Raw genomic sequence first — 14,730 nt, 5'->3', positions numbered from 1 at the left:
TTAAGTATAGTAGAAAAGAAACTGTGGAGAAAACTATGAACTAATGTCTGTTTTAAATCATCAAAAGGCTCCACCTTTCAAAGAAGCTATGTCTTCCCACAGTTATTATTCCTTTTCCCAGTGTATAGATACGAAAGAAAATTGTATGAGTGGAGAGAGGCATTTGTTAAAATAAAAGTTTATTTAATACAAACAAGCATTTATGGAGCAGCCCCTGTGACAGCAGGCACTATGCTGTTTCAGAAATAAAAAGTCATGCCTTCAACAGTTCCACGGTCAGGTTAGGAGAAAGATAAGTAAATCAAATGTACTCTAAGATAGGAAACCTGACAACGGCTCTATAAGGGAACTGTGGGTCTGAGAAGGAAGAAGCCTGCTGAGGAAGCCATGGTGAAAATTTGGAATGCAACCCAAAGTACAAGCTCTTTCTACTACATTGCCTTCATCATGGGCAGCATTTTAAGGGCAGATAGAAACTGCCCAGATGTACGGCACTTACAGACAAGTAAAGATACATTTGGAAAGTAGGTCTACCAAATAATATAATGACCCAAATCAAGAGGAGGCAAAGATATACCACTCCCTATTGTGTAGGAACTGCACAGAATTAAAAGTCCAATTTGGCATTGTTACTACAAGTGTAATTTCTTTTCGGTTTATGGTAAAATCCACAAATTATAAATTGGGTTATAATGAAAGGAAATACCTTAATTAGTGTGAGAATAACAGATAACATTAAAAGGGGATTATTCCTGTTCCCAAAAAAGGAATTAAGACCTACTACAAGAAAAGAGTCGAGTCCTCAACATTCAGTCTGACTGTGTTGAAAAGAACACCAAAGCTGTACTTCCAATATGGTAACCAGCAGCAACATGTGGGCTATTTAAATTTAAATTTAGGATACTTAAAATTCATAAAGTTTGAAATTCAGTTCATCAGTTGCACTGGCCACATTTCAAGTACTCAATAGGCCACACTGACAAGTGGAGATATAGATCATTTCTGTCATTATAGAATGTTCTATTGGAAAGAGCTGCACCAGAGGAAAAAAGAGAAAGAGGAGACAAGTAGAATCTTCCTCTATTAGATTTGGGAAAGGGAAATTTTAGTAGTTTTACAAGATGTTTAGCAAAACCAACTATCTAAGGCTAGAAGTGCTATCAATGACATTGTAAAATGTGATAACATTAGATGTAAATGATTATGTTAGAGGTTAATCTTCTCTAAAGGCTTTTAAAAAGGTACCCTGAATTTTTAAGAGGCTCATAAAAGAAAAGGAAGATAGAATTTTATCTTTGAACTCTGTTTTCATTAGATTTGACAATTTCACTGGCCTTTGAAACCATATGTTAATAAGGATCTATATTAAACATCATTAAGCTGATAAGTGGATATTTAATTAACATAATCTTAAATTAAATAAGTTTAACATAAAAATTTAAACCATATCATCCATACTACAGAACTTAGTGTACTTCCAATTCACATTTTTCCAGTGAATAAAAAATATCAAAGTTCCCAAGAACCTATCTTCTAGCTGAAGTTTCAAATTGTTAGCTGTCTTCTCTTATACTGATCTAAGTGGAATTGTGAAATTTATAATTGAATGTATTATTTTTAGATTGCTAAAGAATATTTGGCATGTCCAGTTTCAGTATTTAACAAGTTTAATCATGGTCATTCAAAAAGACTGCAAAAAAATATTTAAGATATTAACCCAAGGTATTGAGCACACATTATTACATTGTTCCAATGACCACACCACGGTCAAAGGAGGTGATGCCGGTAAAGCACTTGGAGTAGATCTAGCATATAAATATTCAACAAATATTAGCTGTTATTATGATCTTGGCAAACATTCTCTTTTCTAAAAATGATGATAAATTAGAGCAAATGGTTCCCACCATGACAACTTTATGACATAGAAAACTTTATATCAACTTTAGTACAATTAAAGCACAATGTGAGATACAGAACCCACAAATATATACTCCAAGTAGCACAAGAGGCATCAATCAGATGGCCTCATTCTCAGAATGAATGAAGCAGGGCCACCTGCAAAGACAGAGGTTTGGGAGCTAAAGAGAAATTGAAATCTTTTAAAACAGGCATGGTGGTGAATACATGATTGACAGAAGATCATTCAAAATCGCAATACCAATTATAAGTAGAAAGTGTCAAATTATAATGGAAGAAATGTTATCATTTTTTACTTTCTAGTGCAACATTAGGTAGGCCAAGATTAAGAGCAGGGGATAAAGAGGGTGTGGTCATCAGAGTATCAGAGATTGGAAAAAAGACAGAGGAAGTACAAAGGGGAAAGGAAATTCAAGGTCCTGACATTACTAAAATATCTTACGATGGGCTTCCAGCTAGGCAGAGGGGTTGATGGAGTCTGAAAAGTAACTAAAGATTAGAAGAAAGATGGGCAGGTTCAGGAAGAAGAAGGAAAAATAAAAAGAAAGCTAGTCAGGTGTAGTGGCTCAGGCCTGTAATCCTAGCACTTTGGGAGGCCAAGGCAGAAGTACTGAGCCCAGGAGTTTGAGACCAGCCTGAATAACACAGCAAGACCCTGTCTCTAAAAAACAAATTTAAAAATTAGCCAGGTATGGTGGTGTGTGCCTGTAGTCCCAGCTACCTGGGAGGCTGAGGCAGGATGACTGCTAGAGCCCAGGAATTTGAGGTTGCTGTGAGCTGTGATGACACCACTGCACTCTAGCCTGGGTAACAGAGTGAGACCCTGTCTCCAAAGCGGAAAAAAAAAAAAAAAAGAAAGAAAGCTAAGAATTCCATAGTTGAAAATACTGGAGGATAGACATTTTTAAACAATCTAGTTGAAATACTGTAGCTTAATTATATATACTAGATAAAACTATTAAGTTAAATAATAGCAGATAGATGGGCCCAGGATATAATAAGCTAATAAAGGAAGGCATCCCCCTGGATAGAGTCTGTAACTTTAATGTGAAAAAGAGATGTTTTAATGATGATGTCGTAAACAATTCTGATTTGATTTGATACATCAGAAGGCTCTTTTCTAAATAATAGGGCAAAACCAATTGCATTCAGATGCACATGGCCAGGTGGAATGTAGTAAAATGTGTGGTCTGGGGAACTGTTTGTCCTTGGACTCCCGGAGACTGATGATCTCAGGGATACCAAGATAGACAGGGCATGTTAACTCAGTCCAAGTATGACCAGGCCTATGGGACCTAGAATAGGAATAAAGGATTCTACAGATAACGTAAAAAGAAACTTGGAAATCAAAATATAAAAAGTCATCAATATGGATATTGACACCAAGAAATAATAGCTGAGAAAAGCATGGAGAATAAAAGGTAAGTGGTTGCTCAAATCAACGAGCACATAGGGAAGCCCATCCTACAGATCAGGAGGAAGCGGGAGTAAGGTGAAGAAAGGGTAGAATGATGGATGTATTCACTTCCAAGGAGAAGTTGTTGAGAGATGGAGAAGCGATGCTTTAGCAATGAGGCTGCCCATGTTCCCGCTTATCCCTGCGTGACAGGCTTTTGTTTTAGCCAGTGTGTCTTCTGCTGCCATCCTGGGTGTTTACGGCTGGCATTCGGATTGTTTGGTGTCCACAGCAGTTGTTAAAGACATGGAATATTCCTATTGGCTGCTGGGTGAGGAAAATGAGGAATTAATCTCTATAATATATTAAAGAATGCTTCAAGTAAAGCAGGCAATTAATGGAAAAGGCAGCTTTCAATTATAGAGAAAAGTGGTGGAAGAGTTTATAGAAACATTAAAGACGTAGTAGGAGAGTTTGTTCGCCATACAAGACAGTATAAGGAGCAGCCTGTGCTTTAAACAAGAGGAAGCAACAGAGGAGCAGATGAAGAGTGCTCCACAGGTGTCATTTCCTACAGGGAATGAAGGTGTCAGGAGGCGGGGAGGTGGGCCGCCTCTACTAACTTGTTAGTGAGAACATTCCCCCATTCCTTGGGGCAGGGTTTTTTCACTAAGCACACTCTGGCATCTCCACCCCTTTTCCCACTCATCCCTGCAGATGTAGCCTGATGACTCTGATCTGCAAGTTCAGGGAGAGTAACTGGATGTGTTTAGCTCAGCACACCCTCTCCTGAGAAAAGGCCTGCAGAGACTCAGTTCTTTTCTACTCTCCCATGTAGGGTTCCCCACTTGGGAGGCCACCTCGCCCAGTGACTGCTGGTAATTCTGTCTCATTCTGGGGTTCGGCTAATAGCCCTACTTGCCTCCATTCTAAGTTATCTCCTCTAGCCTGGGCTCTATCAGTAATTAACATGGCATTTGAGTTCTCTTTTGGCCACGCTATGCATGCCTGATGAGCTCACTTTTGTTTCAAAATTGTTCGGAGTCCAGAAAAAAAGTGAGATGCTACTTACTGAGGACATTCTGAGAAATCTCCAACATTAGTGACTAAGATAGAAAAAGAAGAGAGAATATCTATGTCTTTTAAATTAACTAGTGTCAAACAAGGTGGTAATCAATGAGAATAACAATAGTAGTTAAAAATTATTAAGTACCTACCATGTGCCACTGTTTTAGGCAATTTATAGAGGCTAATTAAACAAAATATTCATATCAATCCAATAAGGAAGCTACTATGATTATCCCTATTTTACATATGAGGAAACTGAAGCATATATGGGTTAAGTAACTTTCCCATGCTGATACAACTGCTAAGTCACAAAGCCAGTATTTGAAAACAGTCAGTCCAGCTCCAAGAGTATAACTCTATTAAACGCTATCCTGTACCACTTCTTTCTGAGTATCCAAGATGAAGGCCCATTACAGAGAAATAATAAACCATTTAATCTGTTACAAATATCCAAGTAATAATGAATATGTTAATGTAATTTATTTCACCCCCTTTTTTTGAAGACAAAAAGGAAGAACAGATCATTCACTTCTTTAGTTAAACATATGTAATCTATGTGAAGGAACAGACAGGTCAAAACTGATATAGATATGGCCCCCAGCTGCTATAAACTTGTGATACCGTCATGTGTAATGATACAGTTACAGCAATTGCATTCTTCTCTCCTCTTCCCTTCACAGTGGACTTCCTTGAGATAACTAGACTCAGTTCTCCTTCTACTTCTGCACTTCCTCTTCTGTCTCCTCAGTCCTCTGCAATGAGATTTCTATCTCAACCAAAACATTGCCCTGGCAGAGTCACCAAAGCCCTTCTTATTGCTCTTGGACTCTGCAAGCCTGATCTTACTCCACTTCTTCAAGCAACTGACACTATTTCTCCTGCTTTTCTTTTTGAAATTCTTCCTTCCTTGGCTCTTGACAACATTGTCTCCTGGTTCTCTTCCTTCTTCAAGGACAGCCACAGCTCCGGTTCCCTGGCTGGCTTTCCGTTCAAAGAGTTTCTCAAGTTTCTCTACTTTGCCCTCTTCTAATGTTTCACTCTCTTGAATAATTAAATCACGCTGGTTACCTGCCACCTCTGTCTGGATACCCCCAACCCCATCCCATCTGTCTGTTTCACTTACTGCCCTCTTTTGAAGAGCAAATATCCATCCAGTGGCTACTGGTTATCAGCTTCTGGATGTCTCACCAGTGCCTCAACAATGTGAACTAAGTATCTATTCAATCCCTCTTCCCTGTCCTAGATGCTGAAAGGGCTTCTTAACAGTTCTCACTGTCTTCAAAATTGACTCAATGCATCTTCTGTAGCTGTGTGAGAGGGATTCCTCCAAAGCTCAAATCTAACTGTGTCTCCCAAAAAGTTCCCAATTCCATCACCAGTGGAAGGGAGCATGGTGCACCAGGTGTGCTATGACTTGTTTCTTACCTTTCTCCTAGCCACAGTCTTTCCCCTACTCCAGCACCAGTAAAATCTATTCTCAGCTGGACTGAACTTCTTAATTTTCATGAAAACACTTATTTCAAGCCTCCAGCTCAGACGCCCTTCCCCGGTCTTCACCCAATCCATCTTTCAAGGCTCAGCTTAGGAATCACCCCTTTTATTAAGCCTCTGATGGTCATCGGAAGTGAGAGTAAACACTTCCTCCTTTGGGCCCTAACTTACCTGAACAGATCTGTGAGTCCCTAGAGGCAGGGACCACATTTTATTTATCAATAGCAATGCCTTAAACATAGAAGTAAGTTTTTATTAAATATTTGAATAAGTGCCTGGATCTCTTGAGTTGAGTAGTCTGGCTAAAGATTATTTTAATTCATTATCACATTTTACTGGACTGCATGATCTACCTTGATGCAGAAGTCCACTGGCACATGCATATTCTCCCATCTTCTAAAAATAGCATTAACTTACTTATTAGATAATATTCCAACTGTAGTTTATGAGTTCTTTCTTTCCAGGTTAGAAAAAATGTGACTTGATAGGCTTAGGTGATAACTCTCCAAGAAAGACCAAAGATTTTTTGTCGGTAGCTTTCTATTTAGAATGATCTATTTATGATGTAGGCCTTCATTAAATTTTTCTTCCTAATGAATTTATTCTCTAAACTCTGAAAACTTCAGCACCATGTGTACAATCTTCACCAGGGCTAGCCCTGTGATTTTTAGCTCATTAGCCCAGATGTTGCTTCTGCAGGCTCCTCAGTGAATGCTTTTTGCTGTGTTAACATTTTTAATACTTTTGTTTACATTTATGAGGAACAGAAAGTCACAACCCGATGGGACTGTTGAAAATTCAATTTCTAAACAAGTATATTATCTCACTGCAGAAGACTCTCTAATTTTCCGTTCTTTAAAAAAAAGTAGTTGGCTGATGCTGACATAATTTCCAATGAGATCTTTACACAGAGGCATCCATGCACATGCTACACTACTCCCCTCCTTACATGTAAAAGGAACTGCAAATTCCCCTCTATGAGCCCCAGCAGAATAAAAAACTTTGGGGACATTTACTTATTTATTTCTTTTTATTTTTTAAGAGACAGAGCCTCACTCTGTCACCCAGTGACCATAGCTCACTGCAACCTCGAACTCCAAAGCTCAAGCCATCCCTGCCTCTCCACCCGCTGAGATTACAGGTGTGAACCACCGTGCCCGGCAGGACATCATATCAGAAACAAATTTTTAAAAAGTTCATTCACAATAAATAATCATTGACGATTTCTGCTCTTCATGAAGTCATTCTAATGAAATCCCAAAACCAGCTGAAACAGATCCACTATGCTGCTTTCTGTATTTAAAAAAAAAAAAACAAAAAAAAAAACAAGATGCATCTTAAGACAGGCTTTGCATGGAATAAGGAACTATCAAATTATCCCATTCAATCTTCACAACAATCATGAGGATTAAATATTTATATTCTGAATTTATAAATAAGAAAACTAAGGTTCAAAAGGACTAATTTGCCCAAGATCAGAAAGTAAAGCCAAAGAGACAAATTCAAGACCACTTAGTTTTAAGGTTGTATACATGAAACACACACACACAAAAAAATTGATCTAGGACTTCCTACCAACATTCCTCTTTTGTATGTTTCTCAACAACATTTTCTTCAGTCAGTATTCCCTAAACTTATGTGTAATTAGGAACTGTCCATTATCTATTAAACATAATCTTAAAATATTCTTGGCCCCCAATAACGATAATCATTCTGTCATGTTGGGTAATTTTTCAAAGTCTTTTCCTATTCAGAATTCTAGTCCAAAGGTTTCACCTTATTTAATTTTAGTCTCTCCAAATGCAGGCATGAATCATCAGTTTTCCATTTTGGTGTCCATAAAAGATATTTAATTTCTATAAATACATCTTCAAACTGGATGTACAAAGAGCATGATGAAGCAAAACATGTTCATTGCCAAAAGTCAAGAAGATCTAGATGCAAATCCTGGTTTTGGCACTTGTTAGCCCAAAAACTTGGCAAGTTCATCATGTGCATTAAACCTCTACTTACTCATATAAGAAAGGATTTTACCATCCTCTTACTAGGATGTTTTTAGTACAAAATAATGTTTGTAGAAATCCTAACACAATACTGGATCAAGGTAAACACTCAGTAATTTGCAGGAGTCAGTAGCATTAGTAGTCAGTAACAGTAGTAGTAGCATTAGGTTTAAAATATGATATGAACATTTGTGAATAGTCAAGAACAGTTGGCAGAAAGCACTGGATATAAATGGAGCTAAAACTGTAACTTTCAAGAAAATAGTCTTTGCATTTAAATCTTAGACTATTTCTGAGAAAGTAGCATTGGTAGTAAGGCTGCCCTTTCTCTTTTCCATACATAAAAAATCACAAAAATCTACCCCCCGTTATTTTTCTTTTGATATTGACTATTCTGACCTGATGCTAGCAGACTTTGCCTTTAAGTCATTCCATCTTTGGTTCATATCATCCAGTCGATGTTGAAGCATAGTAGCCTCTTCAGAATTTCCTAAAGCTTTTACCATCTTTTGTCTGTTTCCATCAATGCTTTTAAATATGTCATTATGGGCATCGATTTCCGCCTGGATGTCCTAAAGAGAAAAAAGCAAGAAAATGCAAATGTTAGGTGTCAGTATTAGGTATTGGGTTTTGTGTATTTATTTTTTATATTCACAGATGAGTTGCTTTCAAGCAAAATAGTACATTTCACCCTAAATGACAACAAATTCAAGCATTTCCACATCCTTACACTGAAAATAATAGTCTTTAAATCTTCAATATATTGATTCCTCAGTTCTTAAAAGGAGAATGTATTATAATCTAAATGTCATGCATCAGCTAGTTAGATGTCAGTATTTCAAATTCAATGACCAATTTTTGAAATTTCATACAACTTTTGTTGCCAAATCATCAAATACTGCCCAATATCCAAAGAGATTATTTTTCCCCTTTATACATGGGCAAAACTTCCCTTAAAATATGTCACTTTACAGAAGTCACTAAGATATTACATAATTTTAAATGTTTTTCACATTTTGACACACTTCCCTTCAGTCTTATAAAATTTATTTCTAAAATTATAAAAGAATATTTTCACATACAATTTTATCCTCATTAAGAAATAAAAACTATTAATAAATGTTTTCCCCTATGAAATAGGAAAGTAGTTTATTTTTATAAAATAAATTTGGGTGAAGTTTGAATAAAATGAGAATTATTATAAATAATAAAAATTGGTTCATATTTTGAGGAAGTATTTATAATCAATATCAAAAGCCATAAAACATTGAAATTATCTATCCTAGGCAGATTTATGTACTAAATATAAATATATTTAACACATTGACTGTTTTCAATGTAAAAAAGTAGAAAGAAACTATCATAATATGTTAATGATAATACAAAGTTTAAAAACAAAGGATACAAAACTAAATATTATGATAATTTCATTTTATTAATAAAAGTAGGTATTTAAATTAGCATATGTATTTGTGTATAATTGCACACATATACATGTAAGAGGCTGTTGAAAATAAATAAAATAGCATGATCTCTATATTAAAGGATTACAGGCAATTTCAGTTTTCGTCTTTATGTTTCTTTTTAAATTTTATTTTATTTTTTAATTGACAAATAGCAAGTATACATATTCATGGGGTACATAGTGATGTTTCAATACCTATAATGTATGGTGATCAGATCAGTGTAGTTAGCATATCTATCATCTCAAACATTTATCATTTCTTAGTGTTGGGCACATTCAATATGCTTCTCCTAGCTATTTGAACTTATATACTATTGTTAGCTATTGTTATCCTACAATGATATAGAACATTAGAACGTATTCCTCCAAAAACAGTTTCTTTTTATAATTGGATAAATATAACAAATTTAGAACACAGACAGTTTAATCAATTTTTTTACTACTGCCTATTATAAGATTGTCAACACAACTTTCTATATTAATTTGGCAGTTATACTTTCCTCCTGAATTTAATAAAAGCAACCTAGTTGTAGCTAATTCTGGTGTGAGAGCCACTAACACCCCACAAATAAATGTGAATTTATTTAATATAAAGAGAAAAACAGACACCAGAAAGGGCTATGAAGGTGTGCTGCGAGTTTCCATGGCATTAAGTGATAATAAACCGTAAAGCAACTCGCCACAGAAATAAAAAGCTTCTATTTCAGGCAATAAATCTGAATTAGTAAAGGAGAGCTAACTCTTAAAGGCCATAGTTCTATTGCCCTTCTAATCTTAAGTTTTTCTTTATAAGCCTCTACGATGGTCTGAATGTTTGTGTCCCAGCAAAATTCATACACTGAAACCCTAAGCCCCAAGGTGAGATATTAGGAGGTGATTAGGTCACGAGGGTGGAGCTCTCATGAATGAGATTAGTGCCCCTTTTAACAGGCCCCAGAGAGCTGCCTTGCCCTTTCAATTGTGTGAGGACACAGCTAGAAGGTGACACCTATGACCAGGACCCCACCAGACACCAAAGCTGCCAGTACCTTGGTCTTGGACTTTCCTGCCTCTGGATCTGTGAGAAATAAATTTCTGTTATTTATAAGCTGCTCAGTCTATGGTATTTTGTTACAGCAGCCCAAACTGACTAAGACAACCTCACTCTTTTTAAGTCTCTCCAATTATAAATGAGCACAGTGAAAATTTAAATAGAAATTCTTTAAATATTCAGAATGCTTTCAGTCATCTAAAATTCACTCTTGATAAGCACATCCACGAATTCCATCAAGAACCAAAGCTTAGGGACTAGCACCTAAGTGACTGTTCTTCAATCCCCCACAGACTACATTAACCAGAAGCACCCATGGAAGGGCCTTTCGCACCTCATCACTCCATCAGCATGTTAGGAAGTTGTCACTTAACATGAGATGAAGGGGCAGAACTGCCTTATTATTGTTTGTGATGGGATTTGTGATACTTAACATGATACTAACAGGGTCAGATTTGGAGAATGGGTGAGATGAACACAAAGTTTGATAGACAGTGCCTACAAGATTTATGCTCCAAATTTGCAAGCCCATTGATCTCTGAGGTTATCTGACCCTAATGATAAAACCAAATCACATCCACCTGCAAGGTGTGATTCGTAGAACCAGGGCTAACCACTGAACAAAAACTCTGAGATTGTTAAATCTTTTGCATTTCTCTGGCAACTCTATCCAGGGAAGTGCAGTGCACATTTACATAGGGCAGCTGGGGAAGAAAGTCAGATACTGACTCAAGGTTCTCAGCTTGGGTAATATTATGCATGGAAAATGGCAATCTCACTATAGTCATAGTTTGAGACACTTCAAATAGAAATTCTCCATGAAAACAAGAAAGTTCTGCTGAAAAGTTCTTTGGTGTCATCCCCTAGGCCATGTCCTAGGCAACCTTTTTGGCATCAGGGACCACTTTCATGGAAGACAATTATTCCATGAACTGGGAATGGGGGGTAGGGTGGGCTATCATGTGGGTGGTAGTGTGGTGTGGAGCTCATGCGGTGATGCACAGCCCATTTCCTAAAAGGCCATGAACCAGTAATGGGCCACAGCCCGGGAGTTGCGGACCACAGTCCTAGAAAAGATGATTCCTATTCATTCGGATGGAACTGTTCCATTTTTGTGTCTTGAAATGCATTTTAAGACATCTAAAGAGATATAATATATTAAAAGGTCAGCAGATAATGTTTGCAACAGTTTTAAGCAAATGCTGTGTATCTGCATGGTAGCCATTTCTCAATAAGCTCCATGACACAATAAACAAAGCATCTCTTTGCTCTCTATTGTCAAGGAGAACCGGGCCTTAAATTTCCTATACATGATTATTGTTGGTGGACCACACCTAAAATCACAAGACAACTTCAAACCACAACATCCTGTTGTAGCCTGATGTATTTGCTTCCTTTCATATTCAAGAAAAGTAGAAAGATAGAAGTGTATTAAAATGTATAAATAGTTTTCTGAATTTCACAAGAGCATTCCCCAACTTCAGGAAATTTGGGTGCCAAGAACATGAGCTAATTTGCCTCCTCGCATCAGATCAGGTGATATGTTTTCCAACCCAGCTACCATGGTTAAACAGGACGGCGTAACTGGCCCAGCCAATGATGCCAAGTATTTCCACAAAGCTCTCTTTAACAGCACTACCAGTGATCATACATTCATGGTGGAATATAACTTTCAATATGTGGAAAACCCTTCCACACATGAACATCATCAAAAGTTGGGAAGAAAATCAACACCCAGAAAGTGATCAAAGAAAAGGAAATCAGCATACATTATTTTGTTTTATGAAACATTTGGTGGCATATTTACTTTGCCAGATACACCAGGAGCTCCTAAAAGCAGAAAATCATCTTAATATTTCTTCTGTATCCATCACAGTCTCTGTTACATAGAATGAACCTAATGTAAAATAGAATAGACGATACATAAATAAGTGTATAAACCCATGAAGGAATGTATGAATAAGTGCATCCTGATTGGCAAATTAGCCACTGTAGTGCCACGGAAAAAAACAGACAATTGAAGAATTGGAAGGGAAGGTAGTAATCATTTTGTTTAATTTCTTCACTTAAAAAATTTGATAGGGGGAACCTAAAACTATTTAGAAGCCTACACTGCAAAATCCTTCCGAAGCTTTCACTGGAAATTTAGAATTAAATGCAGTTAATGATTCATGTTCATTCGTAGATCACTGTGCAATGATGCACTGCTTCTAAAATCAGGATGTCAGCATGGGAGACTGTCAGATCACGGCCCTGATGTGGCATTAAATGCTACAATAAATTAAACTTCCATGAAAGAGGGTTGACTCTCACTGCACAGCTGGGACACTTGGCCCTACTAATGCTTACCTCTGTCACCGGCAAGCCCTTCTGACCATTAAACAGCACAAAATAGTTACTGATAATTAGTTATGGGAATGTAATCCATCTAGAAGCACAAAGCAATGCTCTTCGAAGCATTTAACATAAACCGGTCATGTGCACACAGGGGCCATAGCAAGATATTCAAGCAGTGAACTAACATCTGAAAATAGGGCAGAAGGCATGTTTTAAGGATGCATTTGAAAAGTATCTTTAAATAATATAAGTGGAATCTGGAAGGTTAAGAAAAGCCAAGGGTTAGAAAAAGAGGACTGCATATTTTTCTTTAAGTACAGCACCCTCAAAAGCATAGGATGCAACCTTTCAGAGGAGCCTTCCCAAAAATGGCTACAAAAGCTCACAGAGGTTCACTGATTAACAATTAGTCTTCTTGTGCACAACATCCACTACCCAGGTCAAAATAAACTTCACAAATAAAGAAAAACATTTATTTACTTGCTTTTTACTTATTTAATAATTAGTATTTTAACACCAATTTTGCACTTAACTGGACAGTTCTTTAATAATATAACTGTGAACACTTTATAATGTATATCACATACTAATTCCTTATAACGGTCTATAATCAAGCAGGAGCTGTAACTATGTAAGCAAAAATATTTCTTCAGGTTATAATTAACAGAACTCTTTGAACCCTCTGACAGGAAACAGATTTACAATAGTACCACCAGGAAGTCTTCAACAACCAAATGGGTGTTAGAATAGAGTCATCCTCTTTGCATCTCGCTAACATAATTTTGGTTTATTTTTGCATGGCATATTTACCTAACCCTATGTGACCATAGCAATGTTTTCCCTGAAGGAGTTCTGACCCCTTTCCTAAAGGTGAAGAAGAAGTGAGGTTAGAACAACTTCCCTATCATGTCCCAAAGCTCAGGCTAAATAAACAAAGTTAAACATTAGGGGAAAATAAATCTACCATTCCTTCCAAAGATTAGACTGGATGTCAGAGATAGTTTTGAATTGACTTTCAGGAGCTCAGCAGGATTACTGCCAGAGCTTTAGATTTTGAAAGTGAATCATAACTTCTAAAAAGAATCAGATACTACCTGAATAATAATACAATAAAAAAAATCATCACCGAAGCTTATGTCATATGTAAATATGTCTGAGACAGTTTGTGAGGTTTCTGGGATAGTGAATAATTGCCATTAATTACTGTTAATTATTTCAATTAATTTATTGATTTCAATCAATTATTAAATTAATTATTCTGTAAACTACATTTTTTCCCAACAATCTCACAGATTTTAATCACTCTACTGAATCACATTTTGACCAACAGAGGTGATATCATCAGGTCTATAGCAGCATTTATAAATTTAGAAATCAATGCTAATAATGTTCTTTTCCCACTAACTGTGATTATAAATATAGGTAAGACAATAGAGTAGAAAAAAGTCAAATTACTAAGTGGAACAAACTCACAGTTTACTGCACATTCAAGATAATAGCCAATTTGTAATGGTAAAAAATCAATAAATGAATTACATTTTAAATTTCAACATAGTAAACACTGTTATAAGGAGAAATATCTTTGACAAGCAAAAAGTGTTCCAAATCCTCAACTCTAAACCAATTGTTTCTAAAATACACTAAGATTGCAGTGAATTAAAATACCAAAATACCATAACTTCTGAGGTGCACTATACATAACCAGATTTGATCTGCATATGAACACGTTTCTTAAGAGCAGTTATTAAATATTTCGTGAAGCCAAACTATTGTCTCACCTTAATTCCCCAAATCAGATAGTGTAATCAAAATTGAACAGATTTGAAAACCCAGACAAGAGTTATTGCATTTAAATGTTTAAAACTACAATCCCGGGGCATACAACTCCTCCTTCACTCCTGACCCGTGTCAAAGCAGTTCCTATTGCCCACAAAGCTCCCATCTCTTCCTTCGACTGGATGCCACCCACAGGCCACACACACACACACACACACACACGTGCACACTGGCACACAATCTCATT

At 36.5% G+C, this 14,730-nt stretch overlaps 1 protein-coding gene across 2 annotated transcripts in view; it reads right to left on the bottom strand.

Annotated features, from left to right (window-relative positions):
- Positions 1–14,730, bottom strand: part of UTRN (utrophin) — a 478,322-nt gene that overhangs the window by 149,002 nt on the left and 314,590 nt on the right. For both annotated transcript variants that reach the window (XM_069488656.1, XM_069488657.1), the window contains one exon: positions 8,275–8,447. In XM_069488656.1, coding sequence (XP_069344757.1) covers positions 8,275–8,447 — 173 coding nt within the window. The remainder of the gene's footprint in view (positions 1–8,274; positions 8,448–14,730) is intronic.

The sequence above is a fragment of the Eulemur rufifrons genome, chromosome 15, assembly GCF_041146395.1.
Source record: "Eulemur rufifrons isolate Redbay chromosome 15, OSU_ERuf_1, whole genome shotgun sequence".
NCBI lineage: Eukaryota > Metazoa > Chordata > Mammalia > Primates > Lemuridae > Eulemur > Eulemur rufifrons.
Note: the sequence above shows the minus strand (reverse complement) of the source record. Positions and strands in the feature narration are given on the sequence as shown.